This window comes from Lepisma saccharinum, chromosome 8 (genome assembly GCF_977018435.1).
Source record: "Lepisma saccharinum chromosome 8, izLepSacc3.1, whole genome shotgun sequence".
NCBI lineage: Eukaryota > Metazoa > Arthropoda > Insecta > Zygentoma > Lepismatidae > Lepisma > Lepisma saccharinum.
In genome coordinates, this window is record NC_139236.1 from 60365137 (window position 1) to 60386847 (window position 21711).

The window sequence follows — 21711 nt, forward strand, 5'->3', positions numbered from 1 at the left end:
AAAAAGAAAACAAGTTGTGGTTAATGACAGGACAAACGTTAAAATTATCTGTGAATTCCACGATACACTCCCTGATGACACCATATGTAGTGTTATTCTCATAGGTGAAAAACCATATGTTTATGATGTAAGAAATGAGAGAGTCACAGAGCAATTCTAGAAGATTTACATTATCTTAATACTAGATATACAAGTTGAGCCTGGTGCCCAATTGAACTTAAACCGGAAGTGGACCGGAAGTAGGCAAACCGGAAGTGGACCGGAAGTAGGCAAACCGGAAGTGGACCGGAAGTGGACCGGAAGTGGACCGGAAGTGAACCGGAAGTGGACCGGAAGTAAATATGTGTGTATGTGGGTGGGTGTGGGTGAGGGGGCTTAGTTTTAGGTGTGGGCAAAAAAATATCAAGAGGGGCATATTTTTGACAGGATTATGGACAACAATCTCACAGAAGTGCCTTTTGTAAGTGTGGACAAATCAATCTGAGGGGGCTCATCATTTCACAGGAACTTCCCGAGGGCATTTTTACAAAAATCTTGGATTAGACAGGGTTCCACACTTGAGCAAAAAACTCATATGGGCATGTTGAGCTTGTTTTAAGTGTAGGCAAATCTGCCTGAGGGGGGTTCATCATTTCTTGTCCTGGATGTAGTATAAATTACACTACTGAAGCATAATCTGCTTACAAAAGAGTGACCGAGGGAAACATAGATGTATACTACACTCCAAGCGAATTCAAGCCACACAGACTCATGTTCGTCATGAGCACATCGAAAAGAAAACAAGTGATGGTCAACGATCGCACAAACATCAAAATAGTGTGCGAATTTCACAATCCCCTACCCGACGACACCGTGTGCAGCATTATCCTGGTGGCAGAAAAGTCATTCGTCCAAGATGTCAAAAACGAGAGGGTCACGGAACAGTTTTAAAAACTAACTCCAGTAGAAAAGTTTCTTTCATATCGTTTGTAGGAAAAAATCGCACAAAAATTGTCAAAAATTCAAGATACTAAAAAAAATGTTGACGTACTGAAAAAAAGTTGGAAGAAAAATTCCACGTTAGATATGAGTCACCACATTACGTAATAACATGTTGAAAAAAAACACGTTAGATATGAGTCATCATCACATTACGTAATAATGACTTGTTGTGCAATAGTTTTCCCTTATAGGTAATACAACGAAGAGCGTTAGATATGAGTCATCGCATTACGTAATAATAACTTGTTGCAATACTTTTCCAACTCTGTCGTCGCCTATCAAAATTCTTCAAAATTCGAAAATCATAAAAATCGCGACCGGATCTCGGAAACGGTGAGAGATATCGCGAAAATAACTCGAAAAATCCCACCAAATAACCCCTGTCGATTTCGGAAACATAGAGTACGCACGCAAAATTGGAGGTCCTGAGATCAAGGGTGGGTCAACTGCCAAAAATTTTATTTTTGTAACTTTCGAAGAGACATGGGGTTTCATGCGTTAGCATGTCCTCTCCGACTGCACATTCAAAATGGCGTAGGTCGTCATGGAACCCCCTCTGGAATTTTTCAAAGTCCTGCGTTAAAGAACATAAAATTGTGAATAAATCGAAAACGGTGAGAGAAAGCGCGAAAATAAACAGAAAAATCTCCCCTTTGGGTACCGTTAGGTACCACCTTGTCGATTTTGGTGATGTAGAGTACGTGTAAAAATTTGGGGATCCTACTTCAAGGGGGAGGGGGGTTGGTCCAAACACCAATTGCCGATTTTTTTTTCATCGCTCGTAACTTTCCAAAGGGTGATCGTAGAGACATGAGGTTTTTTGCGTTAGCATCGTCTCGGTGTCCTCCCATTCAAAATGGCGGCCGGAAAAGGTAAAAGGTTTACACAAATTGGTCAAAAATTTGACCAATTTAGAAAAGACATGCATACGTAGGTTAGTTTAGTCCATAATAGGTCGTAAAAAATTGTTCTCGTGAGAGATTACAACTGGAGTGAAAGAGAACGACCTGTATGTTACCTAACTCGTGAACGATCGTAGAAAAAATATATAGGTTAAGTTATATCACGTAAGATCGTGAGAAAGAAAAAAAGGACGTAACCAAAAACAACCCTTGTAGGTTAACTTAGCCCGTAAAAGGTCGTAAAAAAGTGAATAGGTTAAGTTATATCACGTAAGATCGTGGCATACTACCTACAAAGGATGAGATGGGGAAAACCGAGTTGCGGTGACAATTGTACTGGAACGTCGCCGAACGCCATAAAATCCACAAAAAAATCGTCATAATATGATACAACTGAGGCTAAATCCATAAAAATAAAGGATACCTACTTGGGATGTTGCAGAAGGTATCAATTTACACTACTGGTCCCCTATGAAAGAACTTTCTAAGGTCTAGATAATCTTCTAAACACTTGCCGCTGCTTGGACTTCTGCTCATAAACAAGATGAACGAACGAAGTTGTGAACAAAATAATGTATGCTGTGTACATTTACAGTCTTCACCTTAAACAAATTAAAATACAAAATAGTGTCAAGGGGGCTGGCGGCAGTGCCAGGGGGTCAGCCCCCCCGGCCCCTGCCTGGCTACGGGCCTTGGTAGTAACTAGAAAGAGAAAATTCCCCTCATACCCCCTGAATGTCGGGCTCGTATTGTTTTTATACATATTTGTCTCTTCTCATTCTTAGCCCCTCCGTAGCGGTCTATTTATGAATCATGATCTACCACTGAATGTTACGGGTTAGAGTTCTTGCTTGTGTATGTGCATTCTTTTTGCGGGGTTCCTTCTTCAAATTTCATCATTCATCCTCATCACCATGATTAACCAAAAATGTCAGAAAAATACATAAAATTAAAAAGTACAAATCGTTCTCGGTCTCGTTCTCGTCTCGAATTTCGAATCGACAAGAGAAAATGCTGTAAAATTGCGAAGAAAATAGCCTAAATTTGCGCACATGCATGCAAGCACTTGCTTGAAATAATCAACTTTTTTTTTCAGCGTTATCTCGTTTGCAGGAAATCAAGGTCGCCAGCTACAGGTTATTAACGAGACTGGTTTTTCTTATGTTGACCTTGAGATAATATTATCTAAATGAAAATTACTCCTCCTCTTTGTGACAGGTAACGTCGTGGTGGTTGAGGGTGTAGGGTTCTTACACTCGTTGTTTCACACCTGGCACCACTGTGTCGAAACAATTGCTACATCAGATCATAAATCCAACAGAAAGAAGGTTTGAGCAGTTAAAGCTATAGTGTCATATATAACGCTATAGGATGCAAGCAGAAGATGCTTTATTTGCATAAGATACAAGACAATGAGATGGTAACCATCTGCCGGAGGTCACTGAGATTAAACACTGGAGAGTACGTGTGTGGAATGGGTAAGGTTAGAAACCGTTTATGTATTCCGCATGTAACGCATCTGATGATAATTACTAGTTCTTGAAGACGACACGACAGTTGGCTCAGTGCACAGTAAACCTAAATAGACTGTTGTGACAAGGCATGTACGTACATACCATTATAAGTATAAGTATTTTGAGTAGGGGTTTTGGGGCAACCCTACTTGAAAAATTCGTTGAAAGATCCAGCTTTAGAAGTAAGAAATGCCAGTGAAGATTCATTTTCATCTCGTGTATTTCTGTTTACTTCGAACAGTAGGACTATTTTTTATGTGCAAGTCCAGTAAAACAGTAAAACGCAATTATTTTTTTAAAATTATATACGTACATAATTATATGTAATTATTTTAGTAATTTTTTTTCTCCCTACGCCCATGAAAAGTAGAGACCGATGGCGATGAAAGGTGTGAAATAGAGAAAGTAACTCTTGGCAAAACTAAAAATACAAATATATCCCGATGCCTATTTCGACCTGTTACTTTTTGTAAGATAATATTAATGTAAGGAATTCGTAATGTCCTTTCTAAACAATGCCTCTTTTGATTATTTTTTTGTTTACTAGCAACCAAAAATTACAATTGCCTATTTCTCTAGTCAATCTACAGCCAACTAACGTGGCAGAGTGATTAGCGTAGTCCGCTACGAAGTCAGAGGTCCTAAGTTGAAATTCATGTTAAAGCATGAACGTTTTATTGTGTTCCAGCACTTGTTAAATAACCAAATTACAAACATGCAAGCAACAAAACTTCAAATAACCTTTCCACTTTCGTATATAGTTTTTTTCCCTTTTGGTGGAAGCACATTTCCACCAAAACAAAGTTACAATCTACAATGTATATTATTCTATTGCTTTTATGAATTACAAATAGTACATTAGCAAACTAAACTATTTAAATCTTCATAATGTATCTAAATATTTTTTGTAGAAACTACCTAAGAAGATTTTATTGTCAAAATGGAAGAGACCAAAGCTTTTCAAGAGCGCGAATCCACACAAAAAATCAATATAGAGGGAAGAAAAACAATGCAATATTTGACAGCAATGATAGGTAAGTTCAACAATAAAGGACAATATCAACTTGTAATCGTTAAATATCTTTCACCACATGAAATCTTAAACTTTATGTACACAAATATCTGTGTTTCATTGACTGATTTGGTTTATTGTACTTTACTTTTGCTAATCGCGATGAATGGTGATATGATGAGATTGATGAAGCACATTTGGACGACAGAACAAAATTCCTAAAGGGGATTATCCTGCCTGCAGGTTCAGGCGCCACAGCCTCGCTAGTCTGCAAGAAGCAGTCCAGGGTGTAGTGCGTTGAAGAGAAGTTGACATTTGGATGCCTTCCGAAAGGCATCCCTTAGATCCCTTGTCAGAAATTAAGCAGAAGTTGATTGGTTTGGTTTCCTTGACTTCGCTTTTCTGCCACTTTTGGCTAATCGCGAAGATGAGGATGAGTGATGAAATGGTGGAATTGATGAAAGAACACTCACAAACACTCATGCCCAGACCGGTATTCGAACCTGACGTCGTGGCGCAGAACCATTTATCAACCTATTATATACAGGGTGTTTCCGTGACAATGTAACAAACTTTCAGGGATAATGGGGGGGAAGGGACAACAGCATCAACTTGAGATAAGGAACCCCTGTAGGAAAACGCTTCGTTCATAAGTTATAATCCAAAACTATTGTGACGACACAAGCATGTAGGGCAAGCCCACGAAAGGATAGAGGACATGACAATGAGAAACTGGCAGATATGGTGTTTATTTACGGACATAAGTTAAGGAACACCAGTCCGGAAACGCCCCATTCATGAGTTATAAATCAAAGCAGTTTTTAAAACGTAGGAGATTTCTTCTGGGATACGAATAAGGACAGTGTCTCATTTTACCTGTAGGTCCAGTTCCGCTTAGGCAAAAAATAGTCTTAACTCTTAACAAACCAAAGTTTAACCAAAGTTTGGGATGCTTATGGAAGTGAGAACGAACTGAAAGATCTCTGTCTGTAGCTTTAATAAGTAAACTACCATCTGCTGCCATTACTACATCATACTTAGCAAGCAAAGATGAATACAGTTTTAGCAGTTGTTCAAAATGGCGTCTTACAGCTTCGATGCAGGCATGACACGTCGCAATACGTTCTGTCGCATTCCCTCGAATATCCTGGAGTCTCTCTGATGACATTGCAGGCATCAAGGATTCTTGCCAGAAATTTATTTTCATTATCCGCAGGTCTGGATAACTAGTATTCATTATCCAGAGTCTTTTGTGGAAGTTAGTTCCCCTTTTCCTTTTTTGTGGGGTTGCCCTACATGTTTGTGTTTCATCACGATGGTTTTGTTTATAAACTTCTGAACGAGACGTTTCCGGATAGGGGTTCCTTCTCTCAAGTTGATGGTTTTGTTTCCCTCCATCATCCCTAAAAGATTGTTTCATGGTCACGGAAACACACACACGTATGTATGATCACTATAATACCTTGAACAATTACAGTTGTAGCCACTACATTGCCCATTCTTATTTTAATTTAAAGCTACAGCACTTGGGAAAACCATCTCCAGTTGTACAATTTGGACCGAGAACTAGAGAAGCACCAGAAAGTAGAGTGATTATGATAGTGGAAGTAACGTTAAGCAACTTTACAAACGCTAATGTTGCGGCGGATTTCTAGTACACTGGAGCAAGTGTACGCAAGGGAAGCACCAGAAAATTTTCTTGCCTTCCTCCGTTATTACTGTCAGTAGCTGTTATGTTTAGTCCTCTGGCAAATAAACTTTTCAGTTCTCAATTCATGGATGAAACACAAGTAAAGGAAATAGCATAATAACCTGTAAAATGTAACGATGAATCGTTAAGTTACTTCCCAGCTCTTCACATGACCTATGAATACATTATTAGTTATTCTGAAATTTGAATTTGAAGGCATCTGCTTTTTGTTTGATTGTCTCGTTTCTTTCCCCCTCCAATGGAGACACTCTATTAATGATAATTCTCTCTTTCAGTTAATCTGGCTAGCTTAACCGGTGGAACAGCCTTAGCTTGGAGTTCATCAGCTCTGCCTCTACTCCAATCCAACTCAAGCGACATATCTGTGACCAATGAGGAGGGTTCTTGGATTGGTGCTACGGTCTCCATTGGATGCATTCTTGGTTCATTATCATCTGGCTATTTTGCAGATGCGATTGGGCGAAAATACACTCTTCTGCTAATAACAGTGCCGTATGTGATAGGATATGCAGTCATTATCTTTTCTAGTTCCGTATTTGTTATATGTATTGGTAGAATAATTACTGGGATAGGGAGTGGGGCTACAGCCGTATTGTCTCCTATGTACGGATCAGAAATAGCAGAGATTAAAATACGAGGTGAATTGTCTTCTTTCTTGGTTGTTTTTGTAAATTTTGGTATGCTGTATGTGTATGTCGTTGGTTCTTTTGCGACTTATACATGGTACAATATTTCCTGCATTATACCCGCCATTGTGTTTTTCTTCTCTTTTATCTGGATGCCGGATACTCCAGTTTATTATATTTCCAAGAACCGGACTATAGAAGCCGAGAAGTCTCTTAGATTCTTCAGGGGCAACAACTACCCAATTGAGAAAGAGATTTCCGAAATCGCAGGTATGGTTAACGAAGCCCAAAGGAATAAAGGTACCATCATGGACATTTTAAGAATTCCAGTTGTCAGAAGAGCATTCTTAACGTGCATGGGTCTCATGTTGTTCCAGCAACTTTCTGGAGCCATGGCGGTTCTCATATACACCGTTCAGATATTCCAGGATGCTGGAAGTTCCCTCTCTCCAAATGTCTCGACCATAATCGTTGGCGCTGTGCAGCTTGGAGCCACGTATCTTTCCTCCGTTTTGGTTGACCGTGCCGGTCGAAGAATTCTCATGCTGGTTTCTGAAGTGACGTTGTGCGTTTGCATGGCAGTCCTTGGCACCTACTTCTACTTCAAAAGCCAAGGTCACGATGTAAGCTCACTGGGATGGATACCTTTAGTGGCCCTCAATGTATTCATTGCTGGATTTGCAATAGGCGCCGCTTCTATCCCGTTTGTCGTATTGAACGAGGTTATGCCACCTAATGTCAAAAGCGCTGCTAGCGCCATCACTATTAGTTTCTTGTGGTGCTTAGTGTTTGTTGTGTCAAAGTTTTTCCAGAACTTTCTCGATGTGTTTGGGCCTGCTGTGACCTTCTGGATATTTAGCTGCCTTTGTGCAGTGGGTACTGTGTTTGTTGTGAAATTTCTGCCAGAAACGAAAGGGAAAACACTGTTACAAATACAAAGAGATATGAAGGGTGCAACATGAACTCATACGAACGTTTACGAAACTAAAATTCATTCCCTAAGGATATTAAAACACAAGAGGATTCAAGTATATTGATCAGCTGAATACTAATTACTGAACAATGGACAATTTGTTAGTGCTATCTAAAATAAAGTATGAGTTAGGAGTGTTTTGCACCAACGTTTTTATGACTAACATTAAACGATCATTAAAGTGAATAATCATAGTCGATCAATGATATGAAATGTCTAATATTTATATTTCTTAATGACATGACACACAAGTTCTTTCACAGTATTGGAAAGAGGAAAATGTTAATGTATAACATAATATAAACTTCAAATTTATTTAACCCATTACCATATTTCACATACATAAATACATGTTAAATAATATCGGTAGAGTCACGTTCAAATGTACGTGGAATAAATTAGCTAATCACAATTTTAATCCAATTTTCATTTACAAGTTTATAGTTTTTACAGAATGTTTTTGAATGCTTAATGTTAGTGATGTTTTCTTCTATTTTGGTAATAGTCTTCATTAATTAGTAAACCTCACATTCTACAAAAGAAAATTCACGAATGTCGTGATGACGATTTTGGTACATAGGTATATCTATAAAATAGTTCGTAGACAACGGCAATAAATATGAGACACCTAGATCTGGAAATTCTCGGATCCCTGCAAGGCTTTATTTGTGTCGCCTAACTCTATGGCGGTGGTACAGTCACGAACACTGCTGGGTTGTAAAGATTCCATTGAAAATCAATGTATTTATTACAACCCGGCAGTGTCCGTGACTGTACATTTGCCATGCAACACACAACGCCTTGCAGGGAAGCGTATATTTCAGGATCTATGTGTCCCATTTTTCTGCCGGTGACTGTACATACAAGAAATACTGGAATGCAGCGTAATACTTGCTCTGAAATTTGGAGAGAATCTATAAAGCAAGTGCCACAATAATTTAAGACTTTATTGAAAAAAACAAGTTGTATGTGCAAAATTGGTATTTTAAGGTATTGGCATTTAAAAATTTAAATGTGTGGCGAATAAATGTCTTCATTTCATTGAATTTCACACAACTCTTGGAATATTTTTTACTATAGAGCGTCTCAACCTTAAAAGTCAGTATGGGTTAAATGAAGCGCGGCGTTGCCAAATCAACAAACGGAGGCGCATCGAGTCGCTGTTAATCGCTAATGATTCCAACGAAATCTTCAAAATCTATGTATTAGATGTATTTTGGGGAAAACGATAGTTATCTGAAGATTTTCATGTAAATGTTTATATTTCGACGTAACTATTTACTATTTTACTTTTGCATTATATGTGAAATACACGCAACTATTGTTACTTTTTTCGTTGAATGCTGTATCCTTTATATAAACTGAATTAAATAAATTCAAAAACAAACATTAAGATATCTTTTTTACGGAAAATAAAGTAATAACAAAGTGTATTCAGCTCACGTACCTTTACTGTCCTCGTCTGGTAATGACGTTACATCCTCCAAAAAATCTTCTGTTTCTCTTGATGGACCCGGTTCCATCGTATTTTTTCGTTCTGACATTATTCTGTTTCCCCATTCTTTTCGACTTCTTTTTTGCCGGTGTTCTGAGAGGACCGGTTTCTTCCTTTCGTATTATGTATATAAGACGTTCAGAAAACTCCATAACATTACCCGTTGTCTTAACGGCCTTGCTGATATTCATTGACTTTAAAAAGTGATTTAGCACGCGCATAACTATTATGAGTTCTTTACCTCAACGTTTACCAATACTGCGTCTTTTTTCAGCTTCTCTATCCATTATTAAACGAAATATGTAGAGTCCAGCGCAGATAATTCTGCCGTGCGATGCGCGAAACAACTAAAGAAGCAGTGTTGCTAATGGAGCAGATAGAAAAATCGCTGCAGTGCGCCGATGCACAGCTGTTACGTACAACAATAAAATTAGAGAATTCAGGTCTATCTAACGTTGAGTTTTAAACGTAATGCATTATACCAGGACTAGGATTAATATGTACTAACAAGTGGCTTTGTATGTAGCTACATACACATGGACTAAAAATTTGCAAAATATGAACTAACTCATAAGTAAAATTACCAAAAATTCTGCAAAGAAGACTTCTTCATACGATTCCTTATTTGAGTGATTTCAAACAAAATAAAAAAATATATATATTATTTTTCATTGCATTAATGCAGTGGTGGCGTTCTAACTTTTCACTCCCAAAACCCGTATACACTGGTATGGAACTGCAACGGCAGATAATAACATGCCAACGTGTTAAACCGCTACAATTGCACCATAACACTCCTCCTGAAGCAGTATTATTATTTCCTCTCTGAGATCGGCGCCAGTCGGTTGCCTTTGTTGTACATTTACAAAGGATGCCGGCTTCCACAACAATAACAAGTACATATACTGCCACTAGACGATAAGCTGCGCGGCTTTTTCTTTTGTTATGAACCAGGGCAGGCGCTAGTCATTTTGCCTCCCTGGGAGGTGGCGGCAGATGCCGCTCTATTTCGAACCCCCCCCCCCCCCGGTCATTACGCAGCAACGGAAAATTGAAAATCAATATATTCCTAACTAAAACATCAAAATATAAAATAAATAATGAGACTTCTTATGCTATTTCAATACTATTCAGCGCAAAAGAATATCTCGCTCGATCACAGTTTTCAATAGGCTTATTTTTTTCTTCTCTTCAAATTTTGCCGCTCTGGGCGATGGGACGGTTCGCCCTCCCCTTCCGCCGGCCCTGCTATGAACTTGGTTACCCATCAAAGCATGGCAATTTTAACACAGAAAACAATATGTATCGCATTAAGCAGCAAAAATGACAGCCTCCTCTATGCAATTTCTACAAGAACACGTGCCGGAGCCAGAGTTGAAATGATGTTGGAGCCACATAATTTTTTTATTTTGAATAATTCCAAAATTATGAAATATGAACAATTTGTTGCTGCTGTTCGCTGCTCTCTTGCGAAAATGCTTTATTGGGATGCTAACACCATGACTGGCTTCCTCCTTCATGAACTCGTGCACGTTGCTCAGAATTTCCCGAGCTTGGCTATGCAAGGTTTTTGATTTCAACTTCGACAGAACTGGAGGCATTATGGAATTTAACGTTCATTAGCAAACACACACTTTTACATACACACACGCAATACACGCACACAACGTCAAACCGGTCAAATACTTAGTATAAACTAAAAATATGGTGCTTCCAATCCAACAAAACTCACCGCCACTTTACCTGCCTTTTCCCCTTCCGTGACAGAAATAGTGCTTCATTATTACAGTTGGCAACACTAGTTACTAGCTAGCCAATGAACATGCACTGCATAAAAGAAGCAAGCGCTACGCCGTGCTATATTGCCACATTAGCGTCCCTACCGAACGGGGGGAACCGCGAGCTGGAGCGCTATTCAATTGTTTTCAATGATGTTTGCGCGAGTGTGTCCAGGAATGGAATGACAATGTGGCAACAATAGCGAAGGTTTTCGAGCAGGGTAGAACACATGATGCTAAGAGAGAGGGAGACGAAACGAAAATTTGTTTCTACGCAACGGCAAATTTACGTGTGTGGCACTCTAATTTACATGCAATCCACAATTATCACACACCACACTGCACTTCCTACGAACCGGGGCACATGCCTGCAACTGAATTGTAACCTCGGTGGCGCGCAATGAAATTGATACGCGAGACAGCCCGCGTAAACAAACTACGATTGTGCAATAAATAGAGGTGCTGTAGAGTAACAATGTATTCTAAAAATAACTTCAAACAATGGTCAACACTTTTCTCGCTTGATCTGCACGTGTATCGCGACAAACCGAAATGTTTCTCGCTAACCAACTTTTTCGTGTTACGGTCTGATGATTTATACAAAATATCCAATGTATGTATGTATGTATGTATGTATGTATGTATATATATAAAACTCTCCTCGTAAGCAAATTATTTCACTCAGGCGAAGAATATCATATCTACAAACGCCATAGATCCCATAGAAAAAAAATGGCGAAGTTGTTGAAGCGGTATGAAATTTATGTATTTTGAAGTATTTACTACAAAAAAATAAAGTTTTTTGCAAAATTGAATAATTATGGACATTTCAGATCACATAATTTATGACAGGTTATATAATGCAGTCATTAAATAGAGCGTAAAAAACTCTACAGGATAATGATTTCACTGTTTCAAATTTATTACTTTTACATTTTGTAAATTTTGTAACATCTGGCAACGCAGCGGTGGTAGAGAAGGGCAGAGCTATTGACAAAACTCATGTATTAGAGAGAGAGGGAAGTACTCCATTTACTTGCATACTGACTTTTAAGGTTGAGACGCTCTATAGTCTTATTTATTATGTAAAACAATTTGAATTCTAGATCGTGAATTTATGTTGTCCTTTTGATTTGATTTTGTGCATGAAGCATGCTTGAAACACAGAGAAGGTGTATAATTCGTGCAATTTACATTTTTGGTAACTACGTAAATTTATTTGCAATAAATTAACAAGTTTATAAATTAACCTTGAGACTGACATTGTTTCATTGACACTGGATTTTACAAGTTACACTAAAAACAAAATTTTCAAAAGAGCCTAAACTTGATTGTGGGGAGGTGGGGGGGTTCTTGTTCATTTTTCGGGATTTTGAAGTGATGTGATATTGTGAAATATTTACGTAGGCCTAGAGGCGAGAATAAAATATATAATAAACTTCTTACCTTGTATACTTCTTTTGGAGTGTCTGAGACCTACATATCTTCACGAGTTGAAGTTTGGGGCCTCCTTGTTGGCGTAGTGGCAATGTCGTCGCCTTGTAATCAAGGGGTCCCTGGTTCAATACCCGGTGGAGGCACATAGTGGTTCGGATCACATAAGCTTAGTAAATTGCTCGTTAATTATGTCATTCATATAGTTCACTACACAACACACATCATATTTCATTCACAAAAATATAATCCACGCTCTCATTCCCCCACAATAGACAGCGACCTGCCTTGAAAGAAAAAAGTTCCGCGCCCCAAGGAAATGATCCCAACGCAATTCCACTCGAACTTCAGAAGAAGAGTACCTGGCATTGTATGTCCATTGTCTGTTCGGTTATTTTTAGATGCGGTCATAAGCATAAACCATAATCGGACAGCCAACGAACTCCCCAACTTCCCCTCACCCCCGCATTTACTTTGGTTGTTTGAAGAGGTCATCGGCCTGTCCCTTTTGTCCTAATTGTCTGCAAGTGCTGTTCTTGGTCGTGAAGGGAAATTTCCCTGTCATAAGCAACCCTCTTCCCCTTTCCTCGCCCCAAAATTCCCTGTTCCTGTGAAGATTAGACGCTGGGAACAAGGGGTTCGCAACATTGACGACATTCATGTTACATGACCGATATGCTAAACTCATGGGACCCTTCCGTGCTTTTGCGAATTTCAAAGAAAGCGGACAACATTGCCAAATTGTAAGAAATAAGTTTAATAACTTGTAAGAAATAAGTGTTCCAACTCCTGAAACGCCATCATCTTCTCATCGAAATGAACAATTTTATGCACATTTTCCGATTGATTTTTCTTCTCTTCTGAGCCTGGGCTTCGCACGTTGCTTAGATAGCCTAGAATATACGCCTCTGCAAATGCTATACCTCCATCCCTCCTTTAAAACTTAATTCAAGGATTGTGTGGAACACAAACGCTTAGACCATGATCTTTGTCATTTTTCACTATTCTAATTCAGACGAGTCTAGTACTAAATCTGATTTTCTTCTTGCAACATAGCTCCCCTTACGTAATTAAACATGTTGGCAGATACATTTTTACCCCATTATTGGTAAGTTACACCACTTTCCTTTGTCTTTCACTATATTTATTTTCCAAATTTCGGAAGCAGATTTACGCTTTTTACCTATTTTGTTTTGTACACAGTCGCTATCAGTGCACAAGAACTCCCACTATGTAAAAAAGATAAAGTTGTGAGCGTCTGTTAGAAGGGCACTCCTGTCATCTCTTGGCCATAAATGGAGTGGGAGTCAGTTATTTGGAGATGCTGATACCAATACCATGAAGCTTGAATATTGTAAATATTGGTTTTCCGGAAGAAGAAGAAAGTCCGAAAGAGAGTGCACCTACGTCATTATTGTACCTTGACCTTCGATTGTGAATGGCAAAATTACATCTTTTGGTTTCTGAACCTACAACTTTGTCTTGTCCTGAAGCAAGATATTTGTTAAAGGAACAAACTGTATACTTTACACACAACCTTGAAATTAAAATTTATTATCGTGCAAAACTCTTATCAGACTTTGCAAACTCTCGGAACTGTTCTATGACCACGATAACTTCATATAGCTGCATTTTACTATGAAAAAGCGACAGTGTAATGCACTGAAGTCAAAGACAAAGACATTATATTTTAAAGAAGCAAGAAGCACTGGGAAACAATAATATTAAAAGGAAATTTTTTGACTCTTGATTTCTGTAACATGATAACGTTCCAAGTTATTTTCACGTTTGATTTTGGTGAATACGCCATCAGAATTCGTGGCAATGCTAATCAGAAAAAATGTGCACGCCCTTTTATTATTTGGTTTAAATAAACCAATTTAGATGAATAAGTTTAATTTAATTCCAACATCATTTCGACCTACAATTATTGACATTTCTCTTCATCTTATAAACAATTGAATGTGTCATAGGAAAAAATCGTAAGTTATTATTATTATAATAATTTTCACTGATCTTATAGAGAAAACTGTTTTACAAAACTATTGTAATTGGTCGAAATCCTAATAATAGATCAATAATCGTAGACACAAAATATCCTCCTTGGTAGTTTGAGTCCACAATCAGCTAATTCATTTTCATATATCACTGTGTATGGGTAAGAGAGACTAAATTAGATTTTAACATAGATGTGAAGACTATGTTCACTCAAGTTTCAATTTCACCGTGTCTCTCACTTCACGATTCATATTTAAGGGCCCACTGCCACAGACAAATTACGGTTATATGTGTACGTACTACTGGGCTCGAGTGTATACTAGGTATGGCCAAACTGATCCGGACCGAAAAATCCGGATCCGTTCGGATCCGGATCCGGGTTCGAAAGTTCCGGATCTGGATCCGGATCCGAGAGTTTCGTATCTCAATCCCATTATAATATTACCACACCTTAAAATGTATTATGATCTTTAATTACAAAGAAATTTTCCATTAGTTAGTCCTACAAGAATTTTATTCAAGTGTTGTTCCTAAAATACTTTTCTACGCATCGCCTAACACACTCGTGCACAAAAATAATCTTACTTGTTTAACATAAAATGTCAGAGGTGATTTTGCCATTGAAACGAATATGTATTCATTCGAATGTATTGGAAATGAAAACACACATAAATGTGAGACATTCCATTCCAGGATGAAACCTTTAACACATATAACAAGATAGAAATGTTATACAAAAATTATACAATTGTTCTACAGTTACAGTTTTACAAATTAAAATAAAACATTATAATATATGCAGTGTTATATAATTACAAAGTGTAAGACTAACAAGAGAGGTTATCTAAGTGTCCCCCTCCGATTTCCATGAAACTTGGCAGGTGTATAGTGGGGCCCAATGGAAGAAATACGTGTTTTTTGTTTCAGCTAAAAAACGGTTTTAGGGGGCAAAACCCCCTCAAATATCAAGATGAGGACAAATTGAAGTGAGGATCTGACCCCTGTGTCCCCCTCCGATTTCCATGATACTTGGCAGGTGTGTGTATAAACGGGCCCAAAGGAAGAAATACGTGTTTTTTTTGTTTCGGCTAAAAAACTGTTTTAGGGGCAACCCCCCTCAAATGTCAATATGAGGACAAATTTAAGTGGGCATTTGACCTAAGTGTCCCCTTCCGATTTCCATGAAACTTGGCAGGTGTATAGTGGGGCCCCAAGGAAGAAATGCGTGTTTTTTTTTTGTTTCAGCTAAAAAACTGTTTTAGGGGGCAACCCCCCTCAAATGTCAATGTGAAGACAAATTTAAGTGGGCATTTGACCCCTGTGTCCCCCTCCGATTTCCATGAAACTTGGCAGATTTATATATACACTCTATACACCTGCCAAGTTTCATGGAAATCGGAGGGGGGGACTTAGACCTCCCTTGTTAGTGTATTAATTAATTACACGCGCGCGTGTATGTATGTATATTATATATATACATATATGTATATTAGCAGGTAACAATATGTTATAAACACATTCTTACTTTCCAAAGAAGCGCATGTGGGATGGCAAAACGTATCCCAAAGTTCTGGATCCGGATCCGAAAAATTTTTGGATCCGGATCGTAATCCGGATTCGGAATTCGGATCCGCCAGAATCCGGATCTGGCCATCCCTAGTGTATACCGCTCGTTTTGCCTGCTCGAGCGAAATCATCTCGCTGCAGCACTCTAATGTCCAACAATGTGTATTCCGATATAATCTTTGAGTCAGCTGTTGGAAGATGGTGGCTGAGCACGTGGATTTGTTATTGTTGCTTTGAAGTGACAGTTGGACCACGTGCGTCTCCTTTCGCGCGGGAACTTTTTTGGAGCCGATAAATGACATTACAAGTGCCGTATAGTTAAATAAGAAGAATGCCGGCTCCTCCCGGAGCCACCCCGAGGAACAGAGAGGGAAATCCAAATCGGATCAACCCCCCGAACAACCATTCGACCCCTTCAGAAGGGGTGGTTTGGCCCACTCACCCCCCGAATCCACCCCCCTCACTCTAAGAGGAGACACCAATCCAGTAATGAGGAACTGGCTGTAGCCTCGCGGCTCAATGAAGACAACCCCAACCCAAACCCCTTACCCACCCCCACCCCCTCAGGAAGTCGAATGGCGGAAATCCTGCCGGATTCGACAGAAATACAATTAGGAGCATTTCAGAAAATACAATTAGAGCTAACAACAATGATTTTTAAAGAAAAAAGTATATCAGCGGATAAAAGGGCCCAATTCTTGGAACTACTTGCCAAGCAAAACCAGCTATACATGGAAAAGGTTGCAGATAGCCGATCCCTAAGAACAGCATGCCAAATTCTGGAGGCAAAGCCTAATTCAACAATGATCAAACCTACCTATGCCGAATCCCTTTCTAAACCAGCACAACAAAGCGCTAAGGTAAACCAAATTCAGAAAGTGACTGATAAGGCAAGCCATACAGTATTTATTACTGCCACGGATAATCAAAACACCAGAGCAATCTGGGACAACTTTACTGCCTCTGTGGATCCAGTCAGGGAGGGAGTAAGGATAAAGGCCATGAGATCAACCCCCAAAACCCTAATTGTTGAAACATCCACAAAGGAAGATGTAGAAAAAATTTTAAAAAACCCAAATCTTAAGAACAAACACCTAAACGCGGAACTCCCTAAAAAACGTAATCCCTTGATGATTATGTATGACGTTCCTACAAGCAAGGAGGAAGCGAGCATCACAGAAGAATTTTATGTGCTCAATGAAATTGAAAGCAAACTAGGGATGCCATACCAGGAATTTCAAGAAAAATTCAAATTCAGATTCAAAACCGGCCCACGAAATAAGACTGTTTCGCACAGGGTGTATGAACAGGACCCCAAAATCAGAAAATTAATACTTACCTTAGACAAAATCCACCTTGCATACGTGTCCTTGTCCATTAAGGACTACCTTGTAGTCCCAACCTGCGCAACGTGCAGGGACTATGGACATGTTGCAAGGCATTGCAGGGGGGAGAGGTGCTGCGACAGGTGTGGTGAGGTGGGACACGACAGGGAACAATGCAGGAGGGAGGGACAGCAAAGGATATGCATACCCTGCATTAAAAGAAAAAGAAACTGCAACGAAAATCCTAAGGGATGCCCGACAATGAAGTTCTTTTTACAAAGGCTGATCGAAAAAACGAACTATGGAGCGTAATGATAATAATAGAAGAAAAAGCAAAAACACCCCCAGCCGCCGGCGTCGAAATGCGGCAAGAGCGGCGGCCTACGAACTCCGAATAAGACAAGAACTTAGGAATATAATAAATCATACGTTTAGAATCCCGCTCTCACTTCAACTGTCTAACTCAAACCCAATAGGCGAAATATCCTCCCCCCCAACCTAGCAATACATTAACTTCTTCCTTCTTTTTCCCACCTCCATGATGCGGGGCTCTCCTACTGTTCATTACCAACCTTTATTGAGCGAAAAAATCCCTGGTCTGAAATTATGTGCTTTTGTTGTTCCACCTCCCTTTAAGGGATCCACGTGTCTAGTCGATCCAGCCTCGCCCCCTGAGTCAATTCTCCCCTCACCACCACCCACCCCTCCAGAAACACCCTCGATTGCCTCGTCAATGACTTGTCTAGGATCCCCGGATAGCTATGACCATTTCCCCACAGACTCCCAAATGGAGACACATATCCACCCCCTTCAACCCCCCTCCCCACCAGACACGCCAGATAGCTATGACAATTTCCCCACAGACTCCCAAATGGAGACACATATCCACCCCCTCCAACCCCCCTCCCCACCAGTCACACCAGATAGCTATGTCCATTTCCCCACAGACTCTCAAATGGAGACACATATCCACCTCCTTCAACCCCCCTCCCCACCAGACACACTAGAAGTCCATTCGAATTCAACAATGAACCCGGAAGCAACTCCCTTCTGTCCAAAATCTAAATCACCAACTGGAAACAAACCCGACAATATCCAACTTCGAACGTCACATAACCCAGATTCTCTTCAACCCGAAGAAGATACAAAAGTAAGGTACCCAAACTTCACAAAGCCTATTATGATGGAAATAAAGAACCCGGACCCACCGGATCTCCCAATTTCCCCGATTGATCCCACCCGAATATATCAAAAGTTCGAACTAAATCTCCAATTAAGTCGACTTGAAGAAAAGGAAAATCTAATAACCGCTCTCCGCCTGCTCGTCCGTCTGAAACAAGATGGAGGAAAGCAGATTGCCTTCCCGCATCCGGAAGTCGTGGACAAAATGCTCCTAAGATGCAGCAATATCCCGGTGGACCCTGATAAACTGCATGAATTATTAAAAATAGCATTTGGACGACGAGACCTAGAATTAAATTTGGAAGAAGTATATGCAGATTTTGCTAGGAGTCATGGAAGAGTTGTACAGAATTCGGCGAACCCATGGCCTTTATGGACCTCGGTAGTACGTCATTAATTAAGGAACACGAAAACAAACTGAAGATGCTGCAGGTAAACCTGAACGGTGCGGTGTTAGCGACTGAAGAAATCTTTACATACGCTAGAAACAATAATGTGGACATGCTATTACTCCAGGAGCCATATTTCCTAAACGGGAAGATGATCCATGCCCCTATTGGAGCAAGGGTAATATACAATCAAGACCAAAATACAAAATCTGCAATAGTGTCACTTAACAAGGCTACAACCATTTTGAAAATTGCACACTTTTCCGACACGCATATAAATTGTATAGAAGTAAATCATGGCAAACTAAATTTTATAATAGTAAATTGCTACTGCCAATACAGCCACAATATTGAAGTGTATACTACCCGAATCAGGAATGCCTGCCTAGCGTATCCAAATCAAAAACTGCTCTTAACACTGGACAGCAACGCTTCCTCTCCCCTATGGTTTGGCAAGAAAATAGATAATAATGGAGTAAAAATGATGAATTTAATAGCGGAACTAAATTTAATAATAGAAAATATTCAGGGAAATCCACCTACATATAGAGGACGAGCGGGAGCAAGTAGCAATATTGACTTAACATTGACAAATAACAGAATGTCCAAATTAATAGAAAATTGGATGGTGCATGATATGATCACAACCAGTGATCATAATGTGATCTCCTTCAATGTGAGATTAGAATCACCACAAGCAGAAATTGACCAACCAGCTCCGGCGTACAATTGGAATAAGACCGATAAGGAGATCTTACTCGCTAACATCAACTTACCAAAAAATCCCGGACCATGGAAGAGTACAGATGAATGGGCGAAAATTCTAACAAAAAATCTTCAGGTCGGAATAGCGGCTTCAACACCGAGAAGATTACACAATACCCGGAAAAAAACCTGGTCTACAAATCTCACCAAGCTTAGAGCCAAAATGCGAAACTCCAGAAGGCAATACCAGAAAACAAATATTCACAACAGAGGAGTATATTTAGAGGCATATCGCAGGGATAAAGCCCGCTACGCAGCGGAGCTGAAGGATATTAAATACAAAAACTGGTGCAAGTTCGTAAAAAACAACCTGGAACGGGACAAGTGGGGATTACCCTATAAAATAATGACAAATAAAATAAAAGTAGAAGAAAGTATTACAACACTAAGAAAACCGGATGGCTCTTTTACAAGAGACATGAAGGAGACAGGAGAATTGCTACTACATGGATTGCTGCCGGATGACGAGGAGGAAACCGACAACGAAAAGAACAAGGAGGTTAGAACAAGCTGCAGACAATGTCCAAATTTCATACCCATTGTACCGTTCGAGCCGGAGGAGGTCATTGGAGAATTGGCAACTATGAAAAATGGTAAAGCACCAGGGCCAGACGGAATTCCTGCAGAAATTCTTAAACTATCCGCCCCCGAAACAATTAACTTCATAACGGCCCTGTTTAATTTGTGTTTGATTCGCAAGGAATTCCCTGCATCATGGAAAGAGGGATAACTTGCCGTAATTAAAAAGGAAACCAAGAACGACGAAAAAAGTTTGAAGTCGTATAGGCCCATCTGCCTCCTCAATACTATAGGGAAATTATTCGAGAAAATGTTAAACAAAAGATTGCAAGACTTTCTAACCATGTGTGGCAACACAGGTAGCCAGTTCGGTTTCACAAAGGGCCGATCGACGGAAGATGCAATAAACGCCCTGAAGGAGGAAGTTACAAGATCAAACAAGAAAATAGTTATAGCTATCTTCGCTGATATCAGCGGCGCCTTTGACAACCTCTGGTGGCCTAACCTGTTTCAGACTTTAAAGAAAATAAATTGTCCAGGCACACTGTTTCAAATTTTGGAGGACTATTTTAGAAAACGCAGGGTCTCCCTGAGGATAGGCGATAACAAACTAACAAAAACCACGACGAAGGGATGCCCACAGGGCTCAGTGTTGGGTCCTCACCTGTGGAATATTAACTTAGAACCTTGTCTTCGTACCCTGGGTGAGAATCCGGACGTGGTCAGAATTATAGCCTACGCGGATGATATCGTCCTGGTCTGCGCTGACGACTATAGATCTAAGGTGGAACGCAAGGCAAACAATGCTTTAAAAACCTTGGGAGACTGGTGCAGAGACGCTAAACTAGAACTGTCGGCAGAGAAGACTAAATATCTTATCGCTAAAGGCCATCTTAGCACCAGCAGGAATCCATCCATTAGGATACTGGGATCAGCTATACAGAGATCGGTCAACTTTAAATACCTCGGCGTGACCATGGGAGAGGGTATAAAATTCGGAGAACATATCAAAAACATTACAGCAAAGGCGGAAATGGCGATGGGTAAACTCACCAGAGTGGCATCCCAACAGTTTGGCCTGAAACCAAGCACAATCGAAGCATATATCCGAGCAATATACTACTCCATTGTGACTTACGCAGCCTCTACCTGGTTTGATAGTCTAGCTTTGAAAAAGAACGTCAGAGTTCTCAGGGCTTCTCAACGAAGAATATTGCTAAGAACAACAGGCGCGTTTGGAACAACTTCCACAGAAGCATTGCTAACCCTGACTGGACATCTCCCTTTAGATTTAGAAGTAAAATGGAGGGCGGGTAGATACTTTTTTAAGAAAGGAAATGAAGACAAAATGATCTCCTGTATAGGAAACTTCACCCCAACCCTGCATGAAATGAGAAAATCCCTGTTGGACAGATGGCAAGAGGAATGGAACAATGCCGAAAATGGGAGACGGACATATACCTTTATCCCGGATGTCCGAAGCAGTACACAGACAAAAATATTTCATACAGGGGGCCTGTTGCATCTTCTAACAGGACATG

The 21711-nt window shown here is 39.8% G+C and overlaps 1 protein-coding gene across 3 annotated transcripts; it reads left to right on the plus strand.

Moving 5' to 3' along the window:
- The first annotated feature begins 3212 nt into the window (after positions 1–3212).
- LOC145991037 (facilitated trehalose transporter Tret1-like) lies at positions 3213–9074 on the plus strand. Of its 3 annotated transcripts, none has more exons than XM_083126726.1 (3): positions 3213–3487; positions 4309–4431; positions 6396–9074. In XM_083126726.1, the coding sequence occupies exons 2-3, from the start codon at positions 4338–4340 to the stop codon at positions 7706–7708; spliced, it is 1407 nt and encodes a 468-aa protein (XP_082982852.1). In that variant the 5' UTR covers positions 3213–3487; positions 4309–4337; the 3' UTR covers positions 7709–9074. The 3 variants fall into 3 exon arrangements, with proteins under 3 accessions (XP_082982852.1, XP_082982853.1, XP_082982851.1); XM_083126727.1 differs by having other exon boundaries at positions 3213–3366; XM_083126725.1 differs by having other exon boundaries at positions 3213–3361.
- Positions 9075–21711: the final 12637 nt, after the last annotated feature.